A 14,498-nucleotide genomic window follows, 5' to 3' on the forward strand; every position below is an offset into this window, starting at 1 on the left:
GTGGCAGAAGGCAGGAGACAGATTTGAGGTCTTGGTCTGCTCAGCCACTTCATGCTGGGAGTTGTTCCATCTGCATGGACTCTTAGCTTCATTCCTGCTCCACCCCTGGGTGCTGACTGTGGGTTTTGTTGCTTTGCAGAGATGCAGATGCCACGAGGATTGACATTTACACTGGTAAGTCCCTGCTGCTGTCTTCATGTCAGCAGGTAAGGCAGGAATCCTTCACAGGGAGGGTGGGGAGACCCTGGGACAGGCTGCAGAGGGAGCAACACACTCACTTGATGCTCTCCTCCCAAAGGCCCACCTGGTTGAGGCTCCATCCCTGGAGACATCCAAGCTCAGCCTTGCTGTGTCCCTGCTGCCTGCAGGGGCTTGGACAAGATGCCCTTGGAGGCTCCCTTCCAAGCCAATGAAATCTGTGAAAACCTGCTGCCTACTCTCCCTCCTTAGCTGTGCTGGGGCTGTGGGAGTCCTGTTTGTGTTACTTGTGTTTGCTGGTTGGATTTTGTGGCAGCTTGGGCTCGGCCTTGTGGGGGCAGTGAGGTTGGTGTTCTCTTGCAGAGCGTCAGGAAGAGCTGCGAGGTGGATTCATGCTGTGCTTTCTGGATGATGGATCGGGAATGGATTCCAGTAAGTGGCAGGGAGTGACTCTGCAATGTCAAACTGAGGTTTTATCTTAGTGGCTGGAGCTGGATGAGGCCTTCAGCAGCCAAGTCGAGCTGAGAGGTGTCTCTGCCCATGGAGGTTGCAGTAGATGCTCTCTGAGGTCCCTTCCAACCTGTGTTTCTTGTTACCAAAGTTTTTACCTGGGCCCTTGATGCCTTTCCTTGGGCTCTGAAGGCACATCTGCCCTCCTGAGTGGTGAGTTCCTGCAGATTGTTGTGCCTCTCCTCTCTCCTGGGCACGGATCCTCGTTCCCCCCTCCCTTCTTGCTGGTTTTCAGAGTCCAGCCGCTGTGAGCCGCGACACAACAACAACACTGCGACTAAAATAGCCTGGGGTGAGACTCCCTCTAGAGCTGCAACTAAACACATGGAAAACAAATCATCTTTGTGTGCCTGGATTCTGGTGTGGAGGTGAAGAACCTCCCAATGCCAGCAAAGCTTGGAGCAGAGGCTCCCTTCCTCCCCAGGCAGTTCCAGCTGCTGGGCATCATCCTTTTGTTTCTCTGCTCAGAGTGAACAAGCTCTGCAGGGTGGTTTTAGACAGCCAGCACTGAGAGCTAAAGCAGCTGCTCACCTTTGGTGGGGGAGGCAGTGCTGCAGAGAGTTGCTCTTCAACCTTTGGTAGGCTTCTGAAAGGTTTCTTCAAAACAGTTTTTGATTCAACTTTTTGTACAGCAAGAGAGTCCCAGCAGGGACCCCTGCTCAGACCAGGCTGAAAGTGAACACAGCCATGGTGGGAGGAGGAAGGAGGTAGCAGGGGAGGAGGAAGCTTTCATGATGACTTCATCATCATGACTGTCCTTACCCAGGTCTCAAACATGAGACAACTTGGCCCTGCTGAGACCACCCCTGCAATACTGTGTCCAGTTCTGGGTTCCTCGGTTCAGGAGAGACAGAGACCTGCTGGAGGGAGTCCAACAGAGGCTGTGAGGATGATGTAGGGCCTGGAACAGCTCTGCTGTGGAGTGTTTGGTGTGAGGGTGCTGGAGGCCTGGAACAGGCTGCCCAGAGAGGTTGTGGAGTCTCCTGCTCTGGAGCCTTTCCAACCCTGCCTTGATGTGTCCTGGTGTGCCCTGCCCTGGCTGCCCCTGTTCTGGCAGGGAGGTTGGACTGAACACATGCTGGAGGTCTCTTCCAGCCCCTGGCATGCTGTGATCTGCTTTATTTACCACAATTACTGCCATGATCATAAATCAAAACATCTCCTGGGCCACCTGTAGTGGTTTGAGCCTTAAGTGGGGTGTTAAGAGCTCAGATGGTAGCAAACCAAGAATTCCCCCCTGCCATCCTCCCCTTCCCCCCCTGCCACCCTCCCCTTCCCCCCCTGCCGTCCTCCCCTTCCCCCCTGCCGTCCTCCCCTTCCCCCCCGCTGTCCTCCCCTTCCCCCCCTGCCATCCTCCCCTGCCCCCCCTCCCCTTATTCCTGATAAGGAAAGAGGAGAGAAAGAAAAGGGGAAAAAAACCAAAGGGGGAGGAGGGGTAGGGGAAAAGAGGAGGAGGTAAAATCTACTGAAAAATAATCTGGAGTGGGTTTGGAAGTAGAAGTAAATTCTTTAAGCAATTCTATCTATCTAGCAGTACCAAGGGTCAGGAGTAAGGATGAATAGGAAAATACACAAACCCAAACCTGGCTGGCCTTGTATCTCCCTCGAGGTGTGTGGATGTCAGTCTTAGAGAAAACGTGGATGCAGTAGGGAAGGACCAGGCCTGACCACGTGGAAGACCCAGGAGGCTGTCTGTGGCTGGTGGGGCCCTTCGAGCAGGCGAGGCAAAGAGAGACAACTGGCTGCAGTGGTGGTGGATGGTGCCACATCCAGCTGGCAGCCAGTCAGTAGGCAGTAGTGGAGTCCCCCAAGGATCAGTGCTGGGCCCCATCCTCTTTAACATCTTCATTGATGATCTGGATGAGGGCATTGAGTCCATCATCAGTAAATTTGCTGATGACACCAAGCTGGGGGCAGGAGTTGATCTGCTGGAGGGTAGAGAGGCTCTGCAGAGGGACCTGGACAGGCTGGACAGATGGGCAGAGTCCAAGGGCAGGAGACTGAACACATCCAAGTGCCAGGTTCTGCACATTGGCCACAACAACCCCATGCAGTGCTACAGGCTGGGGTCAGAGTGGCTGAGAGCAGCCAGGGAGAGAGGGACCTGGGGGTACTGGTCAATGGTAGGCTGAACATGAGCCTGCAGTGTGCCCAGGCAGCCAGGAGGGCCAATGGCATCCTGGCCTGCATCAGGAACAGTGTGGCCAACAGGAGCAGGGAAGTCATTCTGCCCCTGTACACTGCACTGGTTAGGCCACACCTTGAGTCCTGTGTCCAGTTCTGGGCTCCTCAGTTTAGGAAGGAGGTTGACTTGCTGGAATGAGTCCAGAGAAGGGCAACAAAGTTGGTGAGGGGCTTGGAACACAGCCCTGTGAGGAGAGGCTGAGGGAGCTGGGGCTGCTTAGCCTGGAGAAGAGGAGACTCAGGGGTGACCTTATTGCTGTCTACAGCTACCTGAGGGGGGGTTGTAGACAGGCAGAGGTTGGTCTCTTCTCCCAGGCAGCCAGCACCAGAACAAGAGGACACAGTCTCAGGCTGTGCCAGGGGAGGTTCAGGCTGGAGGTCAGGAGGAAGTTTTACACAGAGAGAGTGATTGCCCTTTGGAATGGGCTGCCCGGGGAGGTGGTGGAGTCACCATCGCTGAAGGTGTTCAGGAGGAGACTTGACAGGGTGCTTGGTGCCATGGGTTAGTTGATTAGGTGGTGTTGGATGATAGGTTGGATGTGATGATCTTGAAGGTCTCTTCCAACCTGGTCTATTCTATTCTATTCTATCTTCCTTTTTCTAGGCTTGCTGTGCAGGAAGGGTGAGTGGGACAGACTACCTTTGACCCGGGGAGGGGGAAACCAAGTCCCCCTCTGTTCACCTGGATCAGGTTTCTTTTTTCCCCCTGGGGAAGCAGGGCTGTCGCAGCTCTCCCCCAGGATGGGTGTAACCCAGCACAGCTCTGCGCAGCACAACCTCCCAAGCACTGGCAGTAGGGCAGAGGTCAGCACTGTGAAGTAGGTCCTGAAGTCAGGACAGGGATTGAGCTTCATCTCAGTGCCATGAAGAGAAGGTGATGCTTATCCTGACCGACTCCTGTTTACCCTCAGCAACTCCTCCTCTGCTGAGACAGAAGCAGATTTCCCCAGCAGCTTGCTGGGCTGCTGCCAGGAGGAGGGCTGGGGGTGAAAAGGCAGCTATTATCGGTGTTTAACTGACAAAGGGCAAAGTGAAAGGCCCAGCTGGGTTTACAAGTCAGAGCCTGTGTCTGGTTTACCTCTGTTGTTCAAGGGTGTAAAGCCTTTCAGCATCATCCCTAGCATGAAACAATTGTTCTCCTTTCCCCAGGAGAATCATTTCCCCATAGAGGTCACTGGGAGAGGTGAAAATGCAGGTCCAAGGAACAGGAAGTGCCTCAACAGGAAGGCCAACAACAATGAGAGCCCTCTAATGCATCCACAAGCTGTGAGAAGGGAGCACAGGACGCTGCTCCCCCCTCTAGCTGGCTCTGCAGGGCCTCAGCCTGCTGCCACTCCTGGATTGAGGCAGGGAATCCTAGAATGGGATAGTGTGGAAGGGACTTTAAGGATCATCCAGTTGCAACCCCCATGGGCAGGGACACCTCCCACTGGACCAGATTGCTCAGGGCCTCATCCAACCTGGCCTTGAACACCCCCAGGGAGGAGGCAGCCACAGCCTCCCTGGGCAGCCTCTTCCAGAGTCTCACCACCCTCACACTGAACTTCTTCCTTAGCTCCAGTCTGACCCTGCTCTGCCTCAGCTTCAAACCATTCCCCCTTGGCCTGTCTCTAGACACCCTCAGGAAAGGTCTCTCTGCAGCCTTCCTGCAGGATCCCTTCAGGTACTGGCAGGCAGCATTAAGATCCCCCTGGAGCCTTCTCCTCTCCAGGCTGAACACCCCCAGCTCCCTCAGCCTGTGCTCACAGCAGAGCTGCTTCAGCCCTTGGATCATCTTTGTGACTTCCTCTGGCCTCACCCCAGCAGCTCTGTGTCCTTCTCATGCTGGGGACACCAGAGCTGGAGGCAGGATTGGAGGTGAGGTCTGAGCAGAGGAGAATATCTCCTAGGACTGTGGTAGAACTTCAGAAAGAGAGCCTTTGCCTTGGACTTTTGGCCTGTTTCATGCTCTAGTCTTCCTGTGCTCCTTCCAGTGGGGGAAGAAACTGTCTCAAAGCTGTCTGTCTGTTAAACCCACTCTCTGGTGCTCCCTGTCTCTCGTTGCAGATGAAGCTGCCAGTGTCATTCAGTTTGGGAAGTCAGCCAAGCGCTCCCCCGAGTCCACCCAGATCGGGCAGTATGGGAACGGCTTGAAATCGTAGGTACAACAGAACCAGGCTGGGAGGGGCAGGGCAGGAAGAGGGGGAGGGCTTGGAAGGGTGCATCCTGTTTTAGGAAACAGCCCCAAACAGCTGCAATCTAAACAAACCCACAGTGGGTTGGTAGATAGCTGTTGTGGTTCTCCACCCAGGGCTGTTTAACATCTGGGCAGTGGCACTGGCAGCACCCTCAGCTGGTTGGGTGAGGGCACCAAGCTGCATGCTGCAGGGGACTCACTTGAGGGCAGGGATGGCAGCCAGAAGGGTCTTGACAGGCTTGAGAAGTGAGGCAGTGCCAACTGCAGGAGGGTCAGCAAGTCACAGGGCAGGGTCCTGCAGCTGGCTCAGGACAGCCCAGGCACAAATCCAGACTGGGTGCAGCGAGGGCTGAGAGCAGCCCTGAAGAAAGAGGCTTGGGGGTGTTGGTTGCTGAGCAGCTCCCCAGAAGCCAGCAGTGCTCTCCTGCAGCCCAGCAGGCAGCTGTGTGCTGGGCTGCAGCCAGAGGAGAGTGGGCTCTGTTCTGCTGAGACCTCACCTCCAATCCTGCCTCCAGCTCTGGTGTCCCCAGCATGAAAAGGACACAGAGCTGCTGGGGTGAGGCCAGAGGAGGCCACAAAGATGATCCAAGGGCTGGAGCACATCCTCAGGCTTCAAACCATTGCTCCTCATCCTGGCACTCCCAGCCCTTGTCAAAAGTCCCTCCCTGGCTCTCCTGGAGCCCCTTCAGGTACTGGAAGGCTGCTCTGAGGTCTCCCTGGAGCCTTCTCTTCTCTGGGCTGAGCAGCCCCAACTCTCCCTGCCTGTTCCCATAGCAGAGGTTCTCCAGCTCTCAGATCATCCTGGTGGCCTCCTCTGGACCCTCTCCAGCTGTTCCATGTTGCCTTGAGCAACCTGGGCTAGTGGGAGGTGTCCCTGCCCATGGCAGGGGGTTGGACCTGGCTGCTCTCTAGGGTCCCTTCCCACCCAAGCTCTTGTGTGAACGTGTAAGTGCTGTGGCTGAGGTGGGACAGGCAGGCTGTGCTCTGTGCCTAGGGGCTCCATGCGGATCGGGAAGGACTTCATCCTCTTCACAAAGAAGGACAACAGCATCACCTGCCTGCTGCTCTCCAGGACCTTCCACGAGGAGGAAGGCATCGATGAGGTTGGCTCTGTGCTTTGAACTGCTGTGCTGGCTGCTGGCTCAGCTCAGCTGCCCCAGCTCTGCTGGCAGCAGCGTGTTGGGTGGTGGTTGCCCCTCTGGTGGCACCAGTGTCTGTTCTCCCTTGGTGCTGCACTTGGGAGGCTTCACCAAGTCAGCAAAGATTGGGATTTTTTTATGGCTTTTTCATCCCTTTGGTTTCTTTCCAGTGAGGATGAGGAGGCTCTGCCACAGGTTGCCCTGGGAGGCTGTGGCTGCCCCCTCCCTGGAGGTGTTCAAGGCCAGGCTGGAGGAGGCCTTGAGCAAGCTGGGATGGTGGGAGGTGTCCCTGCCCACGGCAGGGGGCTGGCACTGGATGCTCTTTTGGGTCCCTTCCAACCCAACCTATTCTGTGATTCTTTGAGGCAGTCTTGGACTAGAAGTTGCAGGAGGCTGGCAAAGAGGGGTCCTCAAGCTGTGCAGGGGACTGCAAAGGACGTTTTGCAGGAACTTAGGGGACTGCTGGAAGGGGGTAGATTGCTGGGGCAGGATGTGTAGAAGGAGCTGGCTGGAGCTGGGGAGCCTGAGTCACTCTTGGTCCCCTGGTACCTGCAGGTCATCGTTCCCTTGCCCACCTGGAAGGCACGGAGCCGGGAACCCCTGACTGACAACATGGAGAAGTTTGCCATTGAGACAGAGCTCATCTACAAGTACTCCCCTTTCAAATCAGAGCAGGAGGTGATGGAGCAGTTCAGCAAGATCCGTGGGGACAAAGGTACAGATGGGCAGCGCTGGGCAGGAGTGGCAGGGTGTTGGGCCTGGGGCTGGGTATGGATGGGCAGCGCTGGGCAGGAGTGGCAGGGTGTTGGGGCTGGGTATGGATGGGCAGTGCTGGGCAGGAGTGGCAGGGTGTTGGGCCTGGGGCTGGGTATGGATGGGCAGCGCTGGGCAGGAGTGGCAGGGTGTTGGGGCTGGGGCTGGGTATGGATGGGCAGTGCTGGGCAGGAGTGGCAGGGTGTTGGGGCTGGGTATGGATGGGCAGTGCTGGGCAGGAGTGGCAGGGTGTTGGGGCTGGGGCTGGGTATGGATGGGCAGCGCTGGGCAGGAGTGGCAGGGTGTTGGGCCTGGGGCTGGGTATGGATGGGCAGTGCTGGGCAGGAGTGGCAGGGTGTTGGGGCTGGGGCTGGGTATGGATGGGCAGTGCTGGGCAGGAGTGGCAGGGTGTTGGGCCTGGGGCTGGGTATGGATGGGCAGCGCTGGGCAGGAGTGGCAGGGTGTTGGGGCTGGGGCTGGGTATGGATGGGCAGTGCTGGGCAGGAGTGGCAGGGTGTTGGGGCTGGGGCTGGGTATGGATGGGCAGCGCTGGGCAGGAGTGGCAGGGTGTTGGGCCTGGGGCTGGGTATGGATGGGCAGCGCTGGGCAGGAGTGGCAGGGTGTTGGGGCTGGGTATGGATGGGCAGTGCTGGGCAGGAGTGGCAGGGTGTTGGGGCTGGGTATGGATGGGCAGTGCTGGGCAGGAGTGGCAGGGTGTTGGGGCTGGGTATGGATGGGCAGTGCTGGGCAGGAGTGGCAGGGTGTTGGGGCTGGGTATGGATGGGCAGTGCTGGGCAGGAGTGGCAGGGTGTTGGGGCTGGGTATGGATGGGCAGTGCTGGGCAGGAGTGGCAGGGTGTTGGGGCTGGGGCTGGGTATGGATGGGCAGTGCTGGGCAGGAGTGGCAGGGTGTTGGGGCTGGGGCTGGGTATGGATGGGCAGTGCTGGGCAGGAGTGGCAGGGTGTTGGGGCTGGGTATGGATGGGCAGTGCTGGGCAGGAGTGGCAGGGTGTTGGGGCTGGGGCTGGGTATGGATGGGCAGCGCTGGGCAGGAGTGGCAGGGTGTTGGGGCTGGGTATGGATGGGCAGTGCTGGGCAGGAGTGGCAGGGTGTTGGGGCTGGGGCTGGGTATGGATGGGCAGTGCTGGGCAGGAGTGGCAGGGTGTTGGGGCTGGGGCTGGGTATGGATGGGCAGTGCTGGGCAGGAGTGGCAGGGTGTTGGGGCTGGGGCTGGGTATGGATGGGCAGCACTGGGCAGGAGTGGCAGGGTGTTGGGGCTGGGTATGGATGGGCAGCGCTGGGCAGGAGTGGCAGGGTGTTGGGGCTGGGGCTGGGTATGGATGGGCAGTGCTGGGCAGGAGTGGCAGGGTGTTGGGCCTGGGGCTGGGTATGGATGGGCAGTGCTGGGCAGGAGTGGCAGGGTGTTGGGGCTGGGTATGGATGGGCAGTGCTGGGCAGGAGTGGCAGGGTGTTGGGGCTGGGTATGGATGGGCAGTGCTGGGCAGGAGTGGCAGGGTGTTGGGGCTGGGGCTGGGTATGGATGGGCAGTGCTGGGCAGGAGTGGCAGGGTGTTGGGGCTGGGGCTGGGTATGGATGGGCAGTGCTGGGCAGGAGTGGCAGGGTGTTGGGGCTGGGGCTGGGTATGGATGGGCAGTGCTGGGCAGGAGTGGCAGGGTGTTGGGGCTGGGGCTGGGTATGGATGGGCAGCGCTGGGCAGGAGTGGCAGGGTGTTGGGGCTGGGGCTGGGTATGGATGGGCAGTGCTGGGCAGGAGTGGCAGGGTGTTGGGCCTGGGGCTGGGTATGGATGGGCAGCGCTGGGCAGGAGTGGCAGGGTGTTGGGGCTGGGTATGGATGGGCAGTGCTGGGCAGGAGTGGCAGGGTGTTGGGCCTGGGGCTGGGTATGGATGGGCAGTGCTGGGCAGGAGTGGCAGGGTGTTGGGGCTGGGTATGGATGGGCAGTGCTGGGCAGGAGTGGCAGGGTGTTGGGGCTGGGGCTGGGTATGGATGGGCAGCGCTGGGCAGGAGTGGCAGGGTGTTGGGGCTGGGTATGGATGGGCAGTGCTGGGCAGGAGTGGCAGGGTGTTGGGGCTGGGGCTGGGTATGGATGGGCAGTGCTGGGCAGGAGTGGCAGGGTGTTGGGGCTGGGGCTGGGTATGGATGGGCAGCGCTGGGCAGGAGTGGCAGGGTGTTGGGGCTGGGTATGGATGGGCAGTGCTGGGCAGGAGTGGCAGGGTGTTGGGGCTGGGTATGGATGGGCAGTGCTGGGCAGGAAGGTCAGGGTGTTGGGGCTGGGTATGGATGGGCAGCACTGGGCAGGAGTGGCAGGGTGTTGGGGCTGGGGCTGGGTATGGATGGGCAGTGCTGGGCAGGAGTGGCAGGGTGTTGGGGCTGGGGCTGGGTATGGATGGGCAGTGCTGGGCAGGAGTGGCAGGGTGTTGGGGCTGGGGCTGGGTATGGATGGGCAGTGCTGGGCAGGAGTGGCAGGGTGTTGGGCCTGGGGCTGGGTATGGATGGGCAGTGCTGGGCAGGAGTGGCAGGGTGTTGGGGCTGGGGCTGGGTATGGATGGGCAGCGCTGGGCAGGAGTGGCAGGGTGTTGGGGCTGGGGCTGGGTATGGATGGGCAGTGCTGGGCAGGAGTGGCAGGGTGTTGGGGCTGGGGCTGGGTATGGATGGGCAGCGCTGGGCAGGAGTGGCAGGGTGTTGGGGCTGGGGCTGGGTATGGATGGGCAGTGCTGGGCAGGAGTGGCAGGGTGTTGGGGCTGGGGCTGGGTATGGATGGGCAGCGCTGGGCAGGAGTGGCAGGGTGTTGGGGCTGGGTATGGATGGGCAGTGCTGGGCAGGAGTGGCAGGGTGTTGGGCCTGGGGCTGGGTATGGATGGGCAGCGCTGGGCAGGAGTGGCAGGGTGTTGGGGCTGGGGCTGGGTATGGATGGGCAGTGCTGGGCAGGAGTGGCAGGGTGTTGGGGCTGGGTATGGATGGGCAGTGCTGGGCAGGAGTGGCAGGGTGTTGGGGCTGGGGCTGGGTATGGATGGGCAGCGCTGGGCAGGAGTGGCAGGGTGTTGGGGCTGGGGCTGGGTATGGATGGGCAGTGCTGGGCAGGAGTGGCAGGGTGTTGGGCCTGGGGCTGGGTATGGATGGGCAGCGCTGGGCAGGAGTGGCAGGGTGTTGGGGCTGGGGCTGGGTATGGATGGGCAGCGCTGGGCAGGAGTGGCAGGGTGTTGGGGCTGGGTATGGATGGGCAGTGCTGGGCAGGAGTGGCAGGGTGTTGGGGCTGGGGCTGGGTATGGATGGGCAGTGCTGGGCAGGAGTGGCAGGGTGTTGGGGCTGGGGCTGGGTATGGATGGGCAGTGCTGGGCAGGAGTGGCAGGGTGTTGGGGCTGGGGCTGGGTATGGATGGGCAGCACTGGGCAGGAGTGGCAGGGTGTTGGGGCTGGGTATGGATGGGCAGCGCTGGGCAGGAGTGGCAGGGTGTTGGGGCTGGGGCTGGGTATGGATGGGCAGTGCTGGGCAGGAGTGGCAGGGTGTTGGGGCTGGGGCTGGGTATGGATGGGCAGTGCTGGGCAGGAGTGGCAGGGTGTTGGGGCTGGGTATGGATGGGCAGTGCTGGGCAGGAGTGGCAGGGTGTTGGGGCTGGGGCTGGGTATGGATGGGCAGTGCTGGGCAGGAGTGGCAGGGTGTTGGGCCTGGGGCTGGGTATGGATGGGCAGTGCTGGGCAGGAGTGGCAGGGTGTTGGGGCTGGGGCTGGGTATGGATGGGCAGTGCTGGGCAGGAGTGGCAGGGTGTTGGGCCTGGGGCTGGGTATGGATGGGCAGTGCTGGGCAGGAGTGGCAGGGTGTTGGGGCTGGGTATGGATGGGCAGTGCTGGGCAGGAGTGGCAGGGTGTTGGGGCTGGGTATGGATGGGCAGTGCTGGGCAGGAGTGGCAGGGTGTTGGGGCTGGGTATGGATGGGCAGTGCTGGGCAGGAGTGGCAGGGTGTTGGGGCTGGGGCTGGGTATGGATGGGCAGTGCTGGGCAGGAGTGGCAGGGTGTTGGGGCTGGGGCTGGGTATGGATGGGCAGCGCTGGGCAGGAGTGGCAGGGTGTTGGGGCTGGGTATGGATGGGCAGTGCTGGGCAGGAGTGGCAGGGTGTTGGGCCTGGGGCTGGGTATGGATGGGCAGCGCTGGGCAGGAGTGGCAGGGTGTTGGGGCTGGGTATGGATGGGCAGTGCTGGGCAGGAGTGGCAGGGTGTTGGGCCTGGGGCTGGGTATGGATGGGCAGTGCTGGGCAGGAGTGGCAGGGTGTTGGGGCTGGGTATGGATGGGCAGTGCTGGGCAGGAGTGGCAGGGTGTTGGGGCTGGGGCTGGGTATGGATGGGCAGCGCTGGGCAGGAGTGGCAGGGTGTTGGGGCTGGGTATGGATGGGCAGTGCTGGGCAGGAGTGGCAGGGTGTTGGGGCTGGGGCTGGGTATGGATGGGCAGCGCTGGGCAGGAGTGGCAGGGTGTTGGGGCTGGGTATGGATGGGCAGTGCTGGGCAGGAGTGGCAGGGTGTTGGGGCTGGGTATGGATGGGCAGTGCTGGGCAGGAAGGTCAGGGTGTTGGGGCTGGGTATGGATGGGCAGCACTGGGCAGGAGTGGCAGGGTGTTGGGGCTGGGGCTGGGTATGGATGGGCAGTGCTGGGCAGGAGTGGCAGGGTGTTGGGGCTGGGGCTGGGTATGGATGGGCAGTGCTGGGCAGGAGTGGCAGGGTGTTGGGGCTGGGGCTGGGTATGGATGGGCAGTGCTGGGCAGGAGTGGCAGGGTGTTGGGCCTGGGGCTGGGTATGGATGGGCAGTGCTGGGCAGGAGTGGCAGGGTGTTGGGGCTGGGGCTGGGTATGGATGGGCAGCGCTGGGCAGGAGTGGCAGGGTGTTGGGGCTGGGGCTGGGTATGGATGGGCAGTGCTGGGCAGGAGTGGCAGGGTGTTGGGGCTGGGGCTGGGTATGGATGGGCAGCGCTGGGCAGGAGTGGCAGGGTGTTGGGGCTGGGGCTGGGTATGGATGGGCAGTGCTGGGCAGGAGTGGCAGGGTGTTGGGGCTGGGGCTGGGTATGGATGGGCAGCGCTGGGCAGGAGTGGCAGGGTGTTGGGGCTGGGTATGGATGGGCAGTGCTGGGCAGGAGTGGCAGGGTGTTGGGCCTGGGGCTGGGTATGGATGGGCAGTGCTGGGCAGGAGTGGCAGGGTGTTGGGCCTGGGGCTGGGCTTCTCCTGATCAACCTTCCTCCTTGCTCAGGCACCTTGGTGATCATCTTCAACCTCAAACTGATGGACAACGGAGAGCCAGAGCTGGATGTGACTTCTGACCCCCGAGACATCCAGATGGCAGGGACCCCCCCAGAGGGAACGTGAGTGTGAAGGCTGTTAGTGCCCCCCAGGGCTTGGGCACAGCTGCCTGCAGCTTCTCTTTCAGCAGGGCACTGGGGAACTGAGAAGATCTTTGGTGTTTTTTCTTTAGCAGTTTGGAATTCCTGGATGCAAGCAGCCCACAGGTTGTGTGTTGGCTCTGAGTGCCTTGGCTCATCTTAGAGGAGCAAACTCAATGCTATCCTTTAGGCACCTAAAACAAAGCAGCCCTCAGCTGTAGGTTTCATTTTCTCCTCTCACCCAGGATGCTCACAAGCCTCTGCTGCTCTCAAACTGGGCTGCACAAGGTGAAGGAGCTGCACAGGTCAGCCTCCTCCAGCCAGTAGCATGGGTGGGGGGAGGTGGAGGCTTCCTGGGAGGAGAGGCAGCTCCTGGACTTCCTGCAGCAAAGGCAGAAGGATATGCTGAGAGTGAGCAGAGGGAGGGCTGAGGGTTTGCTGAGTTCAGAGTCACAGCTGGCACTGGGCTGGAAGGGAGCCTCCAAGGGTGTCTTGTCCAAGCCCCTGCAGGCAGCAGGGACACCTCCAGCTAGAGCAGGCTGCACAGGGACACAGCAAGGCTGAGCTTGGATGTCTCCAGGTCAATGGGGCCTCAACCACCTCCCTGGGCAGCCTGTCCCAGTGTCTCCCCACCCTCACTGTGCAGAACTTCCTCCTGATGTCCAACCTGACTCTGCCCTGCTCCAGCTCCAAACCATTGCTCCTCGTTCTGTCACTCCAAGCCTTCTGATGAACAGCACACCCCCCCTGCAGCCTTCCTGTAGGTCCCCTGCAGGTATTGCAGTGCAGCTCTAAGGTCTCCCTGGAGCCTTCTCTTCTGCAGGCTGAACAGCCCCAACTCTCCCAGCCTGTCCCCATACAGGAGACTCTCCAGCCCTCTGATCATCTTTGTGGCCTTCTCTGGACCCTCTCCTGCAGGTCCCTGTGCTTCCAGTGCTGGGGGTCCCATATCTGAGCACAGCCCTGCAGGGCAGGTCTCCCCAGAGCAGAGCATGTCATGGCCCTTCATGGCTGGAGAGGAAGGAAGGGACAAAAACTACAAAGGAAATAGGAAGACAACTGAAGAAGATTGCAGGGTGAAGCCTGACTGAAGAGCTGCTCTGGGGGTGACCTGCTGGAGCGATCTCTGTGGGCCAGCCTGGGAGGATGTGTGCTGTCTGCTAGCAGGAGATGCTGAGCAGAGTGCTGAGTGTCTGAGGCTGCCTCCCTTGCAGGAAGCCGGAGCGCCGCTCCTTCCGCGCCTACGCCGCCGTGCTCTACATCGACCCCCGCATGAGGATCTTCATCAACGGGCACAAGGTCCAAACCAAGCGCCTCTCCTGCTGCCTCTACAAGCCGAGGTGGGTGTGGCAGCCACGGGCTGCAGGCAGCAGGGGCAGCAGAGCTTTGGGCTGTGCGCTCTGGGGGGTGTGTAAGGCGCAGAGCCGCAGCAGAAGGGAGCGGGGTGTGGTGGTGACGGGATGGAAAGAACAGCTCGGGAGTGGAAAATCTGACTCTGGGAAGGCACAGCAGTGGCTGGGGCAGTCTGCCTCCCTTTCAGAGCACACCAAGCAGGGAAGATACTGCTGCTTCTAAATCAGAGTGTTAGGGCTTGGAAGGGGCCTCCAAAGAGCAGCACCCTGCCAGAGCAGGGGCATCCAGGACCACATCCAGGTGGGGCTGGAAAGTCTCCAGAGCAGGAGACTCCACAACCTCTCTGGGCAGCCTGCTCCAGGCCCCCAGCACCCTCACAGTGACAAAGTTTTCCCTTCTGTCCCTGCAGCACCTCCTCTGCTCCAGCTTGCCCCCAGAGCCCCTTGTGCTGTCCTTGCACATCCCTGAGCAGAGCCTGGCTCCAGCCCTGCACATCTTTATCACCAGCCATGAGGGCAGCACCCAGACTGCTCTGCTCCCAGTCCAAGCTCCAGCTCCCTCAGCATGGCCTCACAGGCAGATGTCCCACTGCCTGCAGCAGCTCTGTGGCTCTGGGATGGACTCTCTCAAGCAGTTCCCTGAGTTCCCTCTTGAACTGAGGAGTCCAAAACTGGACACAATATTCAGGGCAGAGTAAAGGGGGAGGAGAACTTCTCTTGACCTGCTCACCACCCTCCTTCTAATCCACCCCAGGATGCCCCTGGCATTCTTGGCCACAATGGCCAAGTAGAGTAGCACAGGGAGAC

At 60.6% G+C, this 14,498-nt stretch overlaps 1 protein-coding gene across 2 annotated transcripts in view; it reads left to right on the forward strand.

The window, feature by feature from the left end:
- MORC2 (MORC family CW-type zinc finger 2) overlaps positions 1–14,498 on the forward strand; it is a 38,709-nt gene that overhangs the window by 8,948 nt on the left and 15,263 nt on the right. Inside the window, exons 3-9 of one of the 2 annotated variants that reach the window (XM_068157129.1) lie at positions 140–174; positions 562–630; positions 4,939–5,029; positions 6,063–6,171; positions 6,763–6,922; positions 12,210–12,321; positions 13,554–13,679. In XM_068157129.1, the coding sequence (XP_068013230.1) occupies positions 140–174; positions 562–630; positions 4,939–5,029; positions 6,063–6,171; positions 6,763–6,922; positions 12,210–12,321; positions 13,554–13,679 (702 nt within the window). Of the gene's footprint in view, positions 1–139; positions 175–561; positions 631–4,938; positions 5,034–6,062; positions 6,172–6,762; positions 6,923–12,209; positions 12,322–13,553; positions 13,680–14,498 lie in introns of those variants that run through there. The other variant, XM_068157128.1, reaches the window with a different exon arrangement.

Source organism: Melanerpes formicivorus, unplaced genomic scaffold (assembly GCF_026170545.1).
Source record: "Melanerpes formicivorus ecotype bairdi unplaced genomic scaffold, bMelFor1.0.p_v2 SCAF_36, whole genome shotgun sequence".
Taxonomy (NCBI): domain Eukaryota; kingdom Metazoa; phylum Chordata; class Aves; order Piciformes; family Picidae; genus Melanerpes; species Melanerpes formicivorus.